The 14,828-nt window shown below is 43.3% G+C and overlaps 1 protein-coding gene across 4 annotated transcripts in view; it reads right to left on the reverse strand.

The window, feature by feature from the left end:
* LOC146615988 (phospholipid-transporting ATPase IH-like) overlaps positions 1 to 14,828 on the reverse strand; it is a 30,267-nt gene that overhangs the window by 4,509 nt on the left and 10,930 nt on the right. For 3 of the 4 annotated variants that reach the window (XM_085373873.1, XM_085373876.1, XM_085373877.1), the window contains 24 exons: positions 14,675 to 14,782; positions 12,583 to 12,711; positions 10,879 to 10,982; positions 10,719 to 10,769; positions 10,546 to 10,610; positions 10,355 to 10,436; positions 10,092 to 10,242; positions 9,792 to 9,989; positions 9,525 to 9,698; positions 8,812 to 8,978; positions 7,155 to 7,226; positions 6,249 to 6,322; positions 6,061 to 6,164; positions 5,184 to 5,365; positions 4,495 to 4,728; positions 4,177 to 4,354; positions 3,985 to 4,087; positions 3,558 to 3,703; positions 3,077 to 3,136; positions 2,023 to 2,150; positions 1,793 to 1,928; positions 1,256 to 1,279; positions 345 to 410; positions 112 to 215 (listed from right to left, as the gene is read on the reverse strand). In XM_085373873.1, the coding sequence (XP_085229999.1) occupies positions 112 to 215; positions 345 to 410; positions 1,256 to 1,279; positions 1,793 to 1,928; positions 2,023 to 2,150; positions 3,077 to 3,136; positions 3,558 to 3,703; positions 3,985 to 4,087; positions 4,177 to 4,354; positions 4,495 to 4,728; positions 5,184 to 5,365; positions 6,061 to 6,164; positions 6,249 to 6,322; positions 7,155 to 7,226; positions 8,812 to 8,978; positions 9,525 to 9,698; positions 9,792 to 9,989; positions 10,092 to 10,242; positions 10,355 to 10,436; positions 10,546 to 10,610; positions 10,719 to 10,769; positions 10,879 to 10,982; positions 12,583 to 12,711; positions 14,675 to 14,782 (2,840 nt within the window). The remainder of the gene's footprint in view (positions 1 to 111; positions 216 to 344; positions 411 to 1,255; positions 1,280 to 1,792; positions 1,929 to 2,022; positions 2,151 to 3,076; positions 3,137 to 3,557; positions 3,704 to 3,984; positions 4,088 to 4,176; positions 4,355 to 4,494; positions 4,729 to 5,183; positions 5,366 to 6,060; positions 6,165 to 6,248; positions 6,323 to 7,154; positions 7,227 to 8,811; positions 8,979 to 9,524; positions 9,699 to 9,791; positions 9,990 to 10,091; positions 10,243 to 10,354; positions 10,437 to 10,545; positions 10,611 to 10,718; positions 10,770 to 10,878; positions 10,983 to 12,582; positions 12,712 to 14,674; positions 14,783 to 14,828) is intronic. The other variant, XM_085373874.1, reaches the window with a different exon arrangement.

Below are 14,828 nucleotides of genomic sequence, written 5' to 3' on the forward strand. Positions count from 1 at the left end.
CTGAGCAGCGAAATAAAAGGCAGAAAGAAAAAAAAAAAATCAATGACTTTCCTGAAATACACTGATCAGCATAAACTTTACTGATTCAAGTAAAATCATAGCACATCTTACCAAATGATCCCACCCCAGAGAAGAGAGAAGATAACATAGAAAAGTAGCGACCCCCAGATGACAAAGTGATTAATCCAGGTCCAGTGGTGCGTGTCCAAGGCAAGCTGAAACAAACAGAACATAGACATAGTGAAAAGGAGCTAGCTGGGTACAAACTAAGATATCATTTATGTAAAGGTAGTTGATATTAGCTTTACTTAAATATTTTCCCCTCAGTGGATTTCCAAACACACCTTTAGTGTTACAGTGAACACCAGAACAGTAAAGATGAGAGTCCCAAACGTCCAGTTCCCAAACATCTGCAGGGATAAGAGAGGAAGAAGAGAGTTAGAGGCAACATCAATCGCACAAGCTGTTCTCCCTGCATCCACGGATTACTTAACACCCTACGATACCCGCCCGCCCCTCCAGCAAGTAAACCGAGGAGGGAACAGACACTCTTACATCATATCTGCTGTGATAAAAGGTGAGAGAAAGGGATATTGTGGGCACTGAACTGGAGGCTTTTTCACTTCATATCTCAGTGTGCAAATATTTCTACCTGATGAAATCCTAGAAAGGTTTAAGGAGACATCGGGGGTGAACAGATGGGATGAGAAGATGAAAGAGGGAGGATCGTGACAGGATAGGAAGATCAAGGCAAAGAAACCAGCTGTCTGTTGATACCAGTGTCCATTACTTCTTTCCTTTATAAACTGCAGAAATAGTACGGTCCCCCCCCCCCCCCTTTATAAACCTCCCACATCAGTGAAATTACATGGACGTACAAATACACACAAATGCACAAACAAGGTCGACAGAAAACAAACAAAACAAACAGATGTTGGATCTCGAGCCACAGCGATACTAGTATTCATTTGTTTACTACCAGAAGGAAACACAAGGATAATGTGAGGAAGCATCTAAGATTTCTACCATGTCAGTTAAGATCAGGATACTGTGCAAGGATTCAGGGCTTTACATAGATTAGGGGAATAATGGAGCGCTAGAAAACTACACATTCAAACGGAAGTGCATGGATGGCGGTGACGTGAGAAAGGATGGAGCGGTATGAGACGGTCAAACTGAAGGCGTAAACAATACGACAGGAACGAAAAAGGGTATGAGAGACAGAGAGAGCTGACAGGGAGGGAGACAGGCTTACCATCTGTGTGTTGGTGGTCATAAGCTGAAGGAGGAGAGGGAGAAGAAGAAGAAGAAGAAGAAGAAAGAGGAGCAAAATAAAGAGAGAGGAAGCAGGGAGAAGGAGGGGGAGGGGAGAAAAGAGAAAAGAATCAGGACAAAGGGCAAAATGAATTTCAGGATGTCTCAACTTAAAAAACAGGACCGATCAAAAACAGTTGACATGATACAAATTAACAATACAGAGAAAGATGCTATTGTCAATATGAATGGAGATCCAATGTAGCTGACCTATGGGGACCCAGGACAGACACGTTACTACTACAGATCCACAATGCCAGGACCGCAAAGTCAAACCGCTACACCTAAGCTCCTCTTTAACGAGACCCCATCGAGTGAGCGTTTATAATGAGAGCACTTACTTTACATCCATTTATTCCCTCTAATCCCCTAAAAGATGCCTCAAACACCACAAACACCCCTTAAGTCTTCAGTTTCCGCTCTGTTCGCGTACTGGCCGTTATCACCGCCTTTTGCCGACAGGGAGACAGAGGCTTACCTGGCCGTTGCTGGTGAAGGTGGTGTTGTCAAACAGGAAGTAGGCACCGAAGAAGAAGACAACAGCATCAAACACACCCAGGCATGTCCAGTAGAGAAAGACAGGCCAGCGGAGGAGGGAGTTCTTCGCAATGTCCCTGAGAAAAACACAGAGTGACAACGTACATTAGGAACAACAGCTATTACATGCACAAAGAGAATATTTGGGGATCGGATTTCTTCTGAGCTCACCTGTACAAGGAGGGCTCTCTCTTCAATGTGTCCATGCTGACGTGCTGCTCAACCAGGCTGTACAGCAGAATGGGGAGGGAGGTGAAGCTGATGTTGTAAAGCGTCAAATACGCCGTGTCGTACAGAGGCTGCAGAGGAAACAGACGGCATCAGTGATCTGAAACCATTTACATACTGACATATTTGACTTATTAGAGCTAGGAACGTTACTGTGGTTCTCTTAACGGTGTCCGTTGAAACACTTTAGGTGCACAAACAACTTTTACACCAACAAAACAAGCACAATGGCTAATGTGTGATGGCTTTTGATGAAGCGACATGAAACAACCCCTTCCCTCCTCACTCTGATGCTCAGTTTGAGTTCTTACAAGTCATCTTGAATACGCCTACATGCCTCAACGAACTGGGCTGCTGCCATGTTAACTGCATTAACAAGCTGTTAAACATGTGTACCTAATGAACTGGCCTGTGAGTGTATGTCTAATTTATTCTATCGGTTTTAAATTGGTCTCAACTGCTATATGCTTCGCTAAGTTTGCCAGACGATTAGTGACTTCATCTGCCATATAAATACTGTTGTGCATGTAATGTTGTTTTCTGTTACTATGGTTGATAGATCCCCAGAGCTGGAGAGAACACAGAACTGAGAGAAAATGTGGCGTCTATGGGTGCTTTTCATTATAATAACTTGTGAACTATCACTTCCTCTCCCCTCCATCTATAAATTATTCCTTGTCCAGCATTGCTGAAGTTCTTATAATCACTTAAATTCACTTCAAGACACCTCAAGAGAACCTTTTGGATAAGGATTAGGTCATGTCTCCTCTCTTGCCCCTCTCTCCTACATCAGTGGGAGGAGTTAAGAATCAAAGAAGAGATACAAGTGAGGGAAGAAGGATGACATGCCAGCACACGGCTTGAGCAAAACCTCTCTCATCATCAGTGATAGATACAGAAATAGTTACTATTTGAAGCTCCTGTGAGAATATGTGACCAATGCAAATATGACTGCGTGCTTCTCAATGATAACTCTGACACCGTATAAAGTACTTACCTGCTGGGAGAATCCACAGAAGAATTGATAGAGGAACTGAGGGAAGATGAAGCATACATTCTGGAAAGATTTAAGGGGGGGGGGGGAAGAAAAAAAACAACACAACAAGCAAAGAAAGTGATAAGCTTGTGACAAGTACGAATGAAAAAAATTAAAGACTCTAAAAATGCTACTATCTACACATTTCTGTTTATGCAGAAATTGTGTGCTATAAGCTCACTGAGTGGGCCGTAAGCAGCTGGCCTGCCAAAAAGGGAAAAAAAATGAATCAGTTGGCAGGGCACTGTTTGCTGTGGAAGCCGCCCACACTGATCATCATGGGCATGAATCCGGGAATAGGTTGCACCACGGATTCATGAATCCAGTAATCTGTCAGAGTAGCTGCAAAATCTGGTTCATTGTGGCTGTGTTTCACTGGGAATTACGATAAAGTGATTAAAACGTATGAGCCACTTGAGCGCATGAGGCGCCCGTCTAGTACCTTGTAGAAGAAGTACTGAACGAGCTCAGCAATTCGGATGTAGTAGTAATGGCCATGGACCAGAAGCATCTTCTTCAGGTGTTTGAACTTCGGGATGGCGTAGTCACTATTTCTTGCTGCTTGTCTACCTTCTTTACCCATGATGCCTAAAGAAATGAAAAGAGGGTTAAATGCAGCCTGATCACGAGTCTAATCGCATGTTTATTGCTGCAGTTACTGCCTTTAGCATTTTACTTGCAAATATCCTGCAATTACTACAATTATGCCACATGTGATCACCTAAATTGATAGATTATTGTCAAAAACAAAGGTTTACTTTAGGTTAACCTAAAGCTCTGCTATCAAATATCATGATCAGCATTGGGTTAAATATTAAATGGATGATTTAGCAAATTAGCTGATAATTATGGTGCTTAAATGCACTCACCAATTCCCACATGTGCTTCCAAGATCATGCTGACATCGTTGGCTCCATCGCCAATAGCGAGGGTTATGGGGTGCTCCTTGGAGGCTTTAATCAGCTTCACAATCTGCGAAAAGCCCATCCCATTCCAATCAGTACCACTGTGAATGTGCCACTTTGGAGGTGGCATATTTACTTCACGCATACTTCCTTTACCTGTGCTTTTTGCAGAGGTGCCATGCGACAGCAGAGTACGGCGCTACAGTTACGACAGATCTCTAGAAAGATCTCTCTGTAGTTGCCGTGGCCTGCACCCTCCTGGTTGGGCTTCAATACTGCAGAAAGAGTGGCCCCGTCGATAATGAGGCCAAAGTCGAGGCAGTCTACGGACAAGCTGAGAAAAAAAAAAAAAACAATGCGTCATAGACTAATCAACAGGGAAATCCATGTACACATCAGAAGGACTAAAAGATCTACTGATTTGACCAAGAGGCAGTTGCACACATAACGCAGATTGCCCACATGAGCATATACCCAGAGATGGAGCGCTGTCTGAGAACAGTCCTGTTGAGTTCAAACAACACATCGTGAAGGCTCTGCTCTTCCGTGCGTTTCTTGGTGAGCTCCAGGATTTGGGTGGTGCGACGGAACAGCTTGCTGGCGTAGCAAGTAGCCGCCGCCGTCTCCATCTTGTCCCCGGTCAGGACCCAAACTTTCATCCCAGCCTTGTGCAGTGACTCAATAGTGTCTGCTGCTTTCTCCTGGAGCCTGCGCATCGATAAGTCAATAAGTGATGCAGCCTCCACTCAGCTATGCAGAACTAAAGCATTCATCAAAGCTTCAATCAATCCATTACAGACTGGTGATAACTTATCAATGCATGGCCACCCCTGTCCCTGCCCATCAGCAGCTTATCTGTTAGGAAATTAAACTGTCGTGCTTGCGATCAATCAAGTTGGGGTCAATGCTGTGGTCTGCTATTTCCGAGCGTAAAAACATCTTGCATATTTATTCTCTCAGTGGAAAAGAAACAGCAGTATTAATAGTAAGTCACCTATCAGAGCTCTGACACAATATTCTTCTTGCACTCATGAGTCATGAGAACGCTCTGAAGACAATCCTTTAAGGGCGGCTTAATGATTCATTAATCTTCCCTTCTGTCCTTCTGCCCCCCCGCTGCTGCACTGTTTTTAAATCTCTCCGTTCCCCTCTTTCTGACCAACCTGTCCTCCACTGCTGTGGCACCCAGAAGAACAAAGTCTCTCTCGATGATGTCATAGGCCTGAGCCAGCCTCTGCTCCCTGTCCTGCAGGGCAAGTTTGGCTTCCATCAGGTGATGACACGCCTCCTGGTATTCAGACTGTGAGAGCCTTCGATAGGCGACGCACAGAGTTCGCAGCCCTTCCTGGTGTTACAGCGAAGTGAGCGATGGAGAAAAATGAACAAATTCAAATGCTGATCGCAAGTGTTCCAATCTCATCCACATTAGAGCCATACGTGCTTTAGAATAAAATGTGTTTTCATTCACATCTAGCAGAGTTATAAGTGCACTAGCATTTATTTGTAGTTACATTTGTATCTGTCATTTCAAGGTAGGTGCAATCTTCACTTTTTAGCTGGGCTCCAAAAACCCCCCCTGAGGGAAATATATGGCTCTTTAACTGCTACACGCTCAACTATCCTGTCTAAGTAGTTGCTAACTTTGTCTTCTAATAATTTGAGTGCTGGATCGGTACCATTTAGAGATTTTTTTGTTGGCTGGAACAGTGGACTGCTTTAGCTAAAAGTAAGACTCATTAAGGTGCAAGGCGTCAAAGAAGGGCAGTAAAAAAACAACAACAACAACAACAACAAAAAACACACACACAAAAAACTAGTATGCTAAAAGATGAAAAAATAAAAATGCCACACAGAGGTACTCTTTTCATGTTTTTAAAGGAAATATTAATTTTCTTTAAACCTCTTGTTCAAATGTAACATTAAAATTTAAGTTTATAGCATGAAGCTATGAAAGATTTCTGAATGATATCTAAAACTGACCTGATGCAGTGTATCATCAATCCCCTTATATAACCAGTGCTGGTTAAACTGTCCACTTACCACTGCATTTTGTTCCACCCGGGCTTTAACTTGTTCCACCTTTCCCGAGACCACTCGTGGAAAAATGGATGAGTCAGCACCCTTACAGAACAGCAGGTAGTCTCCTGGGAGCACGCAAAACAAATATCCGTAAAGCCAACTGCAAGAACTGCATCCGATAAACAGCCCCGTGTTAGACGATATCTTACCTGAGCTCGACTTGACTATAACGCTCATTCGCCTCCTGACAGAGTCAAAGTTCAGCACATGGAGCAATTCAAACCTGATGGAGAGACGGCATTGGCAAAGACGCAGTTATTGTTTTGTTAATTTTCTTATTTGCAAAGATATTTGTTTGTGGCTTTTTTTTTCCCCAGAGTGCTGCATATTATCTACAAATTGTCCAACACTCAACAGTTCTGATAAGTGCACACACTCATTTTTGCATTTTTTTTCCTCCATTCAATTTAGTTTCCAATAATTTGTAAGATAAACAACTCACATTATCCCCTCTTACAGTTTCATTACATCCTTTAACTTCCTGATTAGCAAGCTGTAAAACAGACCACAATGCAGATTGATGGCCGAGGCTTAAATTAATTCTATTTTTGGCTCGAGTGGTCTTGGATCCCTTAAAAAGGGTAAAAGCACAAAATGCAAGAAAGCTGTAAAACCTTTTTCTTTCACATTGCCGCTAAAGTCTTCACCGCTGCCCACTGCACCACCCTCCCTTCCTGAGCTCCCCTGCTTCCTTAAAATAGCTCACTATTGACAGGCCACTGCAGAGAGTGATAGCGAGGGAAAGCGGTTACACAAACACATCCCACAGATCAAAACATTAAACACTTGCCACAAAACCACTCTCTAATGGAAACTCGTTCGGCTTCTGTTTTTTCTGATCAGCTGGAACGTTTTGATTCGATTGAGTAGTTCCGTAAAAAGCAACCCTCTGCCTGCTCTTTGGTGGTTGTAGTTTTTTTGTAACCTCGGGTGAACATGAGACACAAGCTGAGGGCTGTTGTATGACGGCTTATGTGTGACCACAACTCCATCAAGTGAATTAATCTCATTTTATCTCCTGTGGAGTAACCGCACCAGTCTCTTAGCACACCGACCTTTCAATCTCGTCATCTTTGTTGAGGATCTCCATGTAGTTGTCCTTCAGTCTTAGATATGTGTAACCGAGCCTAGCAACAAGAGTGAAAGGAAAAAGATGCATTAAAGCCCAACAAAAAGCAACCATGTACACCAATACTCGCTTATGCCCCACTTGGAAAGGCTAAAGGTGCTCTGACGCATTCTGCGTAACCTGAGCTCACACATACGCCGAAGACAGAGCACATCTGTGAAAGCTATATAAGACAGCAGCATTCCCTGATGGTGCATGGTTCCTACACTATACTATTAAAATAGCACACACAAAAAAAATGAAAAGGTTCTCTGTGTTGGCGTGGACTTGGTGCTTCTTGGGGTCCAGTTTGAGTAATTCAACAGTAATTAGACAGTAAAACACAGCACAAGTTAATCAAGGATAATACAAGTCTGAAAACTTCACAGCAGCCTGTCTGCATCATCCTCTGTGCCATCAAGGCTTTAAATTGTTCTTGACCGACCAACAATTTGCACTGCCAGATAGTACTTCAGGAAAAATTGAGCCAAGACCATTTTGTTGGAGGGGGTGACCCTGCACCCTCCCTCTGCCAACATAGTGGACTCACTGCAAGTGGTAAGGAGGATATGTCTTTGAAAACAAGCTGTTACTACAATCAACTGTACAGGAAGTTATCACAGTTATAATATTTTTCAGACAATTTTATTAAAATGTCCCAAAAGCTGCCACAAACATAATCTAGAGGAGCTCAGAGTCATAACTTAACAGAAGGGACAGCGAGCAGACTGTATCAGCACCTACGTGTCACACATTACTTTAAATTATAATACAAATTAAATCATCATGAAGGAGGCAATTCACCATGAAAACCTAAACTGTTTATTTGGGCTCTAACAGGGAGACAGCCTCAAGTGGTCATTTGTGGAACTGCAGTTTTTGGTACTTGCGGTACAAAGAAGGTCAAATATAAAAAAAAAAGAACATTGATCTCCTTTACTTTACTTCAGTGAAACACAGTAATGAAAGAAAAGATGACTAAAAAGGTGTGAAGGAGAATTTCCAAAGACTGATTATACTTACATTAGACTAGTAACTGTCTGCCATACTGAAACTACAAAATCCAGAGGATGGATTCCAAAATGCACCAATGTGTTCTCACCATGTCGTTTCATACAGGCCAGATTAAATAAAAATAAAATACTGGTGCAACATATTCATTAAAAGGTTGAGATTTTAAATAATACAAACAGCCTATAAAATAAAACAAACTGTAATATCTTATTTTATCCTGTGTATCCTCTGCTACAGGAGGTAACAAAGGAACCAAGGAAGCACTTTCCCTTAATATTTAGAGAATTGAACCAGCTCCTGTTATGGCTACCACACAGACACTTCCAGGTCAGGTTTCCCTTACTGAAGCCTTTCTAGATAAAACTGATGAATCGGCCAAACCCCTAATCCGTTGTGAAATAAACAGCAGATTCCTGTTTACTGGCTGAGTCCGTGTTGGAAGAGCAGCCTGAAGGCAAAAGTAAAAGTTCTGGACGGTAATTGACCGAAATACATTTTCAACCAAAATATAAAATACGCACTAATAAAGTTTAATGTAACTTGAACCTATAAAGATTTTAGGGGACTTTGTGTGGTTTTAGCGCATTTACCTTTTCATTCCCTCGACCAAAGCTACCTCATCTGGTGAGGAAGAGATGTAGAAGGAGGTGGGCCTGCCCTGGTGGATGCCCCTCTTGATGCCATCCACCGTCTCCTCCTCCTTCACCTGCACCGTGTGGCACAGACACAGCGCCCGAAAAAACAAATCCTCGTATTCCTGCAGCGACAGACAAAAGGCACAGCTACATATCGTAATCATTTCTTATGGAGGCAACAGGCCGAGTTAGAAGGTGCATAATTACAACAAGAGTGAAGAACGAATCCTCTTTTTGTTTTTTACACAATCGATTCTGTTTAGTCGATAGCGTGACATTTCTGTGCTATATATCAAAAAAACAAAACAAACCCCCCTCCCCCAGCAATAAAGCAGGAAATCTTTTCAGCACTTTTTGGCAGTGAGCACCCTTCGTCCTCTCTCGCGCGCGCTCTAGTCATCTGTGGCAGCTACTGCTGCTCATGCTGACTACACAAGTTTTCTTTTATTAAATCTAAACTAATCTTTGTTGCCACTACCATAAGTGCAATGCTCATCACTTTTCCGTGTACCAGAGGACTTTTTTTTCCACCCCCAATATAAGACAAAGTATACACTATACAACGAAAGTGTTAAAATTTATATGTATTGGGTATAGGATATATCAAAATCCTCCAGCCTTATAACTGAGGTTAGCTTCCCCTTGTTTGTTTAGCAAAACACACTTACTCTCCTGTAGCCACCAGGTGAGGAATCAATCATGTCTATACTTGACGCAGCGCTGAGGATTTGGCCGTTGCAGATCGCGTGTGGGATATAGACGTTCCCATCAACGCAGCATTCGATAAACTCCATGTTGTTCTCAGTTAGAGTGCCCGTCTTATCAGTAAACACATATTCCACCTAGGAGGGAGAAAGGAGAAGGGTACAGTAGAGGCATGCCTCAACAGAGTTTAGATTGCATCCGACAGTCCGCATCTGGGCGTGCGCGTGTACCTGTCCCAGCTCTTCATTCAGGTCCGAGGTGTTCACCTGAGCGCCTTCTCCCAGCTCCTCGTCAAACATCTCCTCGTCCCAGCTGATGAAATAGGAGCCAAGAAATTTCTGCATCTCCACCGTTACATACATGGACACGGGGATGATGTAATTAAACAAAACCATGAAGGCCAGGAAGTCTGTGAAGGCTCGGATCACCTGAGTTGGGGGAGGGAGACAAACAGCTATGAAGTTTTAAGTGACACCAGACGCTTGGTTTAAGTGGTTACTTTTAAAAACGTAGAGGACTTATGAACGGACCACATGGCGCTGACGCTCGTGCTCAGTCCTGTGGTTGTACCAGGGCTCATCCCGATCGGGCGACCACTGCCAAGCATACTTCAGAACAGTGTTGATCACCGCTTTACTGATCAAGATGCACAAGTACACTATGAGGAAGGCATTCATCGACCTGCAGAAGGAGAAGGAGAGAGAGTATGCATAAAGAAGGGTGCATTTCAATTAACCAGTTCAAAGAACGACTTTCAATCATGCAGTGAAATGAGCTGGGAGATTCATCATACTTTTCCACAGCAGAGCGCTTCTGAGATTTAGACTGGTAATTAAGTGCCATCTTGGTCTCCATGCCAGTGTAGACTGCAACAGCTGAAGGCACAGACAACAGTGAGTTACAAATGCAGAAATGATACCAGCATTTCTTCAACTGTTGTAAAACATTCAGGAGTCATTAAGCAAAGTGAATCCACATCAATACCGTAAATATGCTGTGTGTTCTTCAGCGTGGCTCCTCTAAGGAGCAAATTCTCAGCTCCAAGTGGTCTGAAACAATACAATTAAGATGCTGGTGTTATTACAGAGAAAACAATTGAAGGCCGTTGGCATTAAACCCTTGAAACACACTCACACACTCACACAGTGAACACAAACCTCGCCACAGGCTCTTCTTTGTCCTTGTAAATATTGATACGTCCCACAAATCTGTAAAGAAGTCAGTGCGATGTCAAAACAAGACCCACACAGTGACGAGGACGTATCTTGTAACAGGTTTGCATATAAAGATACATCAGTGAGCATGCTTCCCACTCACTTGTAGAGGTCAGGCTGCGGTTGTTCACATTCAATAGTGGCATGTAGCGAATCCACCTCCTGCTCTGTTCTAAAGGCCATGGTATCTGGTATAGCATAATAGGTCTGAGACAGAAAAGGTGCCGGAGAGGGGGATGAAGAAGACAGCAAGAGGAAAATGTCACCCACAGTCGCTAATGAGAAGAGCCTCAGCCGGTTCACTAAATGACTGAGGGGGAAAAAAAAAAAGGCAGCAAGATGAGTCGGGCGCTCTTGGGGTCACCAGGGGACAGCATGCTGGGATGGTGAACACATCAGAGGGCTGCCCCGAGGGCATGTATGAGGAAGATGAGTTCAGTAGTCTGTTCTATACTGTGGGTAATACGTGTGTGTGTGTGTTTGTGTATGCATATGATCATCCATGCATAAGATCATGTGAGTGACACCAGTGATCACCTATGCAGGTGGGCCAGTGTGTCACCTCGATCATTATGAATTTATGAGTAGGTGCATGCTGCCTGAAAAGTGCAGGGCTGCAGCCAGTTAATGTTCTGATTATTGAGTAAATCTGCTGATTATCTTTTGTGAATAATCACTGACAGAAAACATGAGAAAGTAGAATAAATGGAAACCTCACACTCCCGTTAAACCTTAAGGGTGCCTTCTTAAACTGCTCCGTTTTTCAGACCAACCAAAAAGATATTTGTCCTATTATTATTCGTTGCTATTATTAGCAACAAATATGTACATTAGACAACTGGATTTTTACCCTAAAGTGGCACGTGAATCAATTAAATTCATCGTTACATGGTCGCTACTTGCAGAATGTATGAAATGACAATAAATCATTAATACAATCATACTTCATTCATCTGAATGTTCGCTGCTGTGTTCCAGTGGCAGTGTCATCCAATGAAAGGTCATTATGGCATTTCTGTTTTTCCTTCGTTTACACTGGCGTTCATAATAAACACGGGCATAATTTTATCCCTGTGAGCCAAAACCTCAGACTTGGGACTGCTCCAAACACTTCAACCTTTTCTTTTTTAAACGTTTAGATCTTCATGATGTCAAAAAGAGAAGATATCCTTAATATGCAGTGATGCGGACGCTGCACCGGTCCGTCGTGGTGAAGAGAGAGCTGAGTGTAAAAGTGAAGCTCTCAATTTACCGGTCGATCTACGTCCCTACCCTCACCTATGGCCCCGAGCTGTGGGTAGTGACTGAAAGAACGTGATTGCGGATACAAGCAGCAGAAATGAGCTTCCTCCGAAGGGTGGCTGGCCTCTCCCTTAGAGATAGGGTGAGAAATTCGGCCATCAGGGAGGGGCTCAGAGTAGAGCCGCTGCTCCTTCACATCAAAAGGAGCCAGCTGAGGTGGTTCGGGCATCTGACAAGGATGCCTCCTGGGCGCCTCCTGGGCGCCTCCTTGGCGCCTCCTTGGCGCCTCCTGGGGTTGGTGTTCCGGGCACGTCCCACCAGGAGGAGGCCCCGGGGCAGACCCAGGACACGCTGGAGAGATTATATCTCTCGGCTGGCCTGGGAACGCCTTGGTGTTCCCCCGAATAAACTGGAGGAGGTGGCTGGGAAGAGGGAGGTCTGGGCTTCTCTGCTTAAGCTGCTGCCCCCGCGACCCGGCCCCAGATAAAGCGGATGAAGATGGATGGATGGCTATAAAGACAAGTTGAGAACAGACTGATTCAAACAGTTTCACTAGTTGTGGCACCTTGTGACTAGACTCCCCGTCCAAGCTGGTGGTGGTGACGTAGCAGGTCCCATCAGAGCGACTAGAGGAGAGAAGAATGAGGTCACAGGGGAACGTCTCATCTTCCTTCACCACAACGATGTCCCCCACCTGGAAGAGGACAAAAAGTGGTTTCGATATCATTAATAATAAATACATAAACACAGAATTAGTGACAGGGACTGACAAACCTGTTAGAAATCCTTTACCATCTCTCTTTAAAAAAATTAAAAAAATAAAATCAGAAATTGCATAACGGATTATGCGAGCAGAGCAGCTTAAACTCTGATAAATCCCATCTCCACGGTGACCATACACATGACACACGCTCTCTGATTTTGCATGATTAATGTATTCATCATTATTCCTGCTCCCAATTCACACTTTAATCCTCTCTGATCTATGGAAGGAAGAAACCTTAGCACTAAAGAAAAAACAATCCCCAGAAGACAGACACAGACAGCTAGAGAGAGGCAGAAAGACAGGAAAGAGACAGTGACAGATAAAGCCAGGCAGGAAACATAAAAAAAAGAAAAGAAAAAAAAAGTATATTTGTGCATTTGGGCTTTCACTTGGTAGATTTGTGCAAACTATATACTGAGGTTCCCACATAGTCTGCATTAACTCTACTTTAAGAGCAGCAGACACGACATGTAACCAGCACCAATTACATATTATGAAAAAACAATGCTTCAAAACGAGAATGAATGTGTCGTTATTTATGAGTCCATAATAAATTCGCAATGCAGTTTAAAAATGATCTCATTTTATTGTCTCAACAAGTTGTCGATTGCTCATTTATGTTCTACCCTACTCAGATCAGCTGGTTGCTGTGTATGTGGCGGTCCAAACACATAAACAGTAATGGAAAAAGGACTGGTTCTTACACAGGGATTTTCTACTTGAGCAGGCAAAGCACTTTATACAACATGCCACATTCACCCATTCATACAAACACTGTTTTTATGCTTCTTCTAAGTGTTTTCTATATTCTGATGAACGCTTTAGAGAGCAACTGGTGGTTCAGCATCTCACTGATGGAGACTGGAGCAGCCTGTCTACCTCGTGACCTACAGGCACTCCTGTGTCGCCAACAGGTACGTTTTAGAGTTGTAACACCCATTACACGGTTGAAGCGTGTTTCTCTGCTCTCTTCTTTCCTGTTTTTCTAGCAGATAAATTAAAAATTTATCGGCTGCTATAACTGCCAATGCAGATTCATCAGCAGACTGATATTAGCACACACATAATATCGGTCAGGCTCTATTCTATGCATCTACATTTTAGGTGATGGGCTAGTATTAAGCAGTCTGATGTTTTCATTCATACTTGGATGATACAGGCCAGATTACTGCAGAGCAGCATGCCAGCTGAGTGACACTAGTTTATATTTTTCACAGAAATATTGGCATTCGCCCCTGCATTTGGTACCACGAGCAGCACTGCTGTAAATAAAGCCACACTAATAAATGCAAATTAATGAGCCTTATTTCCAGTGTGTTTTCATACAGAAAGAGGTGTAATGGCTCTATAAAAAGAAGAAGAGTTCACTTGTGCATTAAAGTGAACAGAATCGGATAGTGGGCTGAGAAGATAATACTGGAATAACGTGAAATCCTACGTGAGCTGAGATGGAAAAGATGGAAAAAAAAAACTACCAGTTCGATCAAAGATGGGATGTGAAATTATGAAAATCATTTGCAATCATGGCAAACTGAATTACACCACCAAACAGAGATTTACTGTTGCATCAGAATGACAGAAGAGAACATCAGAGGATGATGACAGGAATATCCTAAATCGTGAAATACATCAGTCGTCTTCGTCCTCCGAGGGACTCGCGTGCTACACCGGGGGACAATCTATCACAGCTTCGGGGAAATTAATTGGTGGGAAAGTGAAGAGAGAGCAAAAGCAGCAGTAAAGAAAGTTCGAGAGGACTGCAGAGAGGAAGAGAAAGGGGTGGGCTGGTGAGAGCGACAGTTACAGGGAAAAAAAAGTGAGCTATGCAGCAGAACAGCAGTGTTGCTTTGTGGCCTCAGGTGCTATGCTGCTCTAATGAGGCCATTCTTACCCGTAGCTTGTGACTCTGTGTCCTCACCACCTTCCCCTGCTGCACCACGTCCACCGGACACTCGTTTATAGAGCAGTCAGCTTTGTGTCTGAGCCAATCCTCGTAGCCCTGAGAGAGATGCAGCAAGTGGGTTGCAGCAAGGGATAGAAAACGA

The sequence above is a fragment of the Diplotaxodon limnothrissa genome, linkage group LG16 (genome assembly GCF_057381915.1).
Source record: "Diplotaxodon limnothrissa isolate DT_005_m linkage group LG16, D_limnothrissa_male_GT1.1, whole genome shotgun sequence".
Lineage (NCBI taxonomy): Eukaryota > Metazoa > Chordata > Actinopteri > Cichliformes > Cichlidae > Diplotaxodon > Diplotaxodon limnothrissa.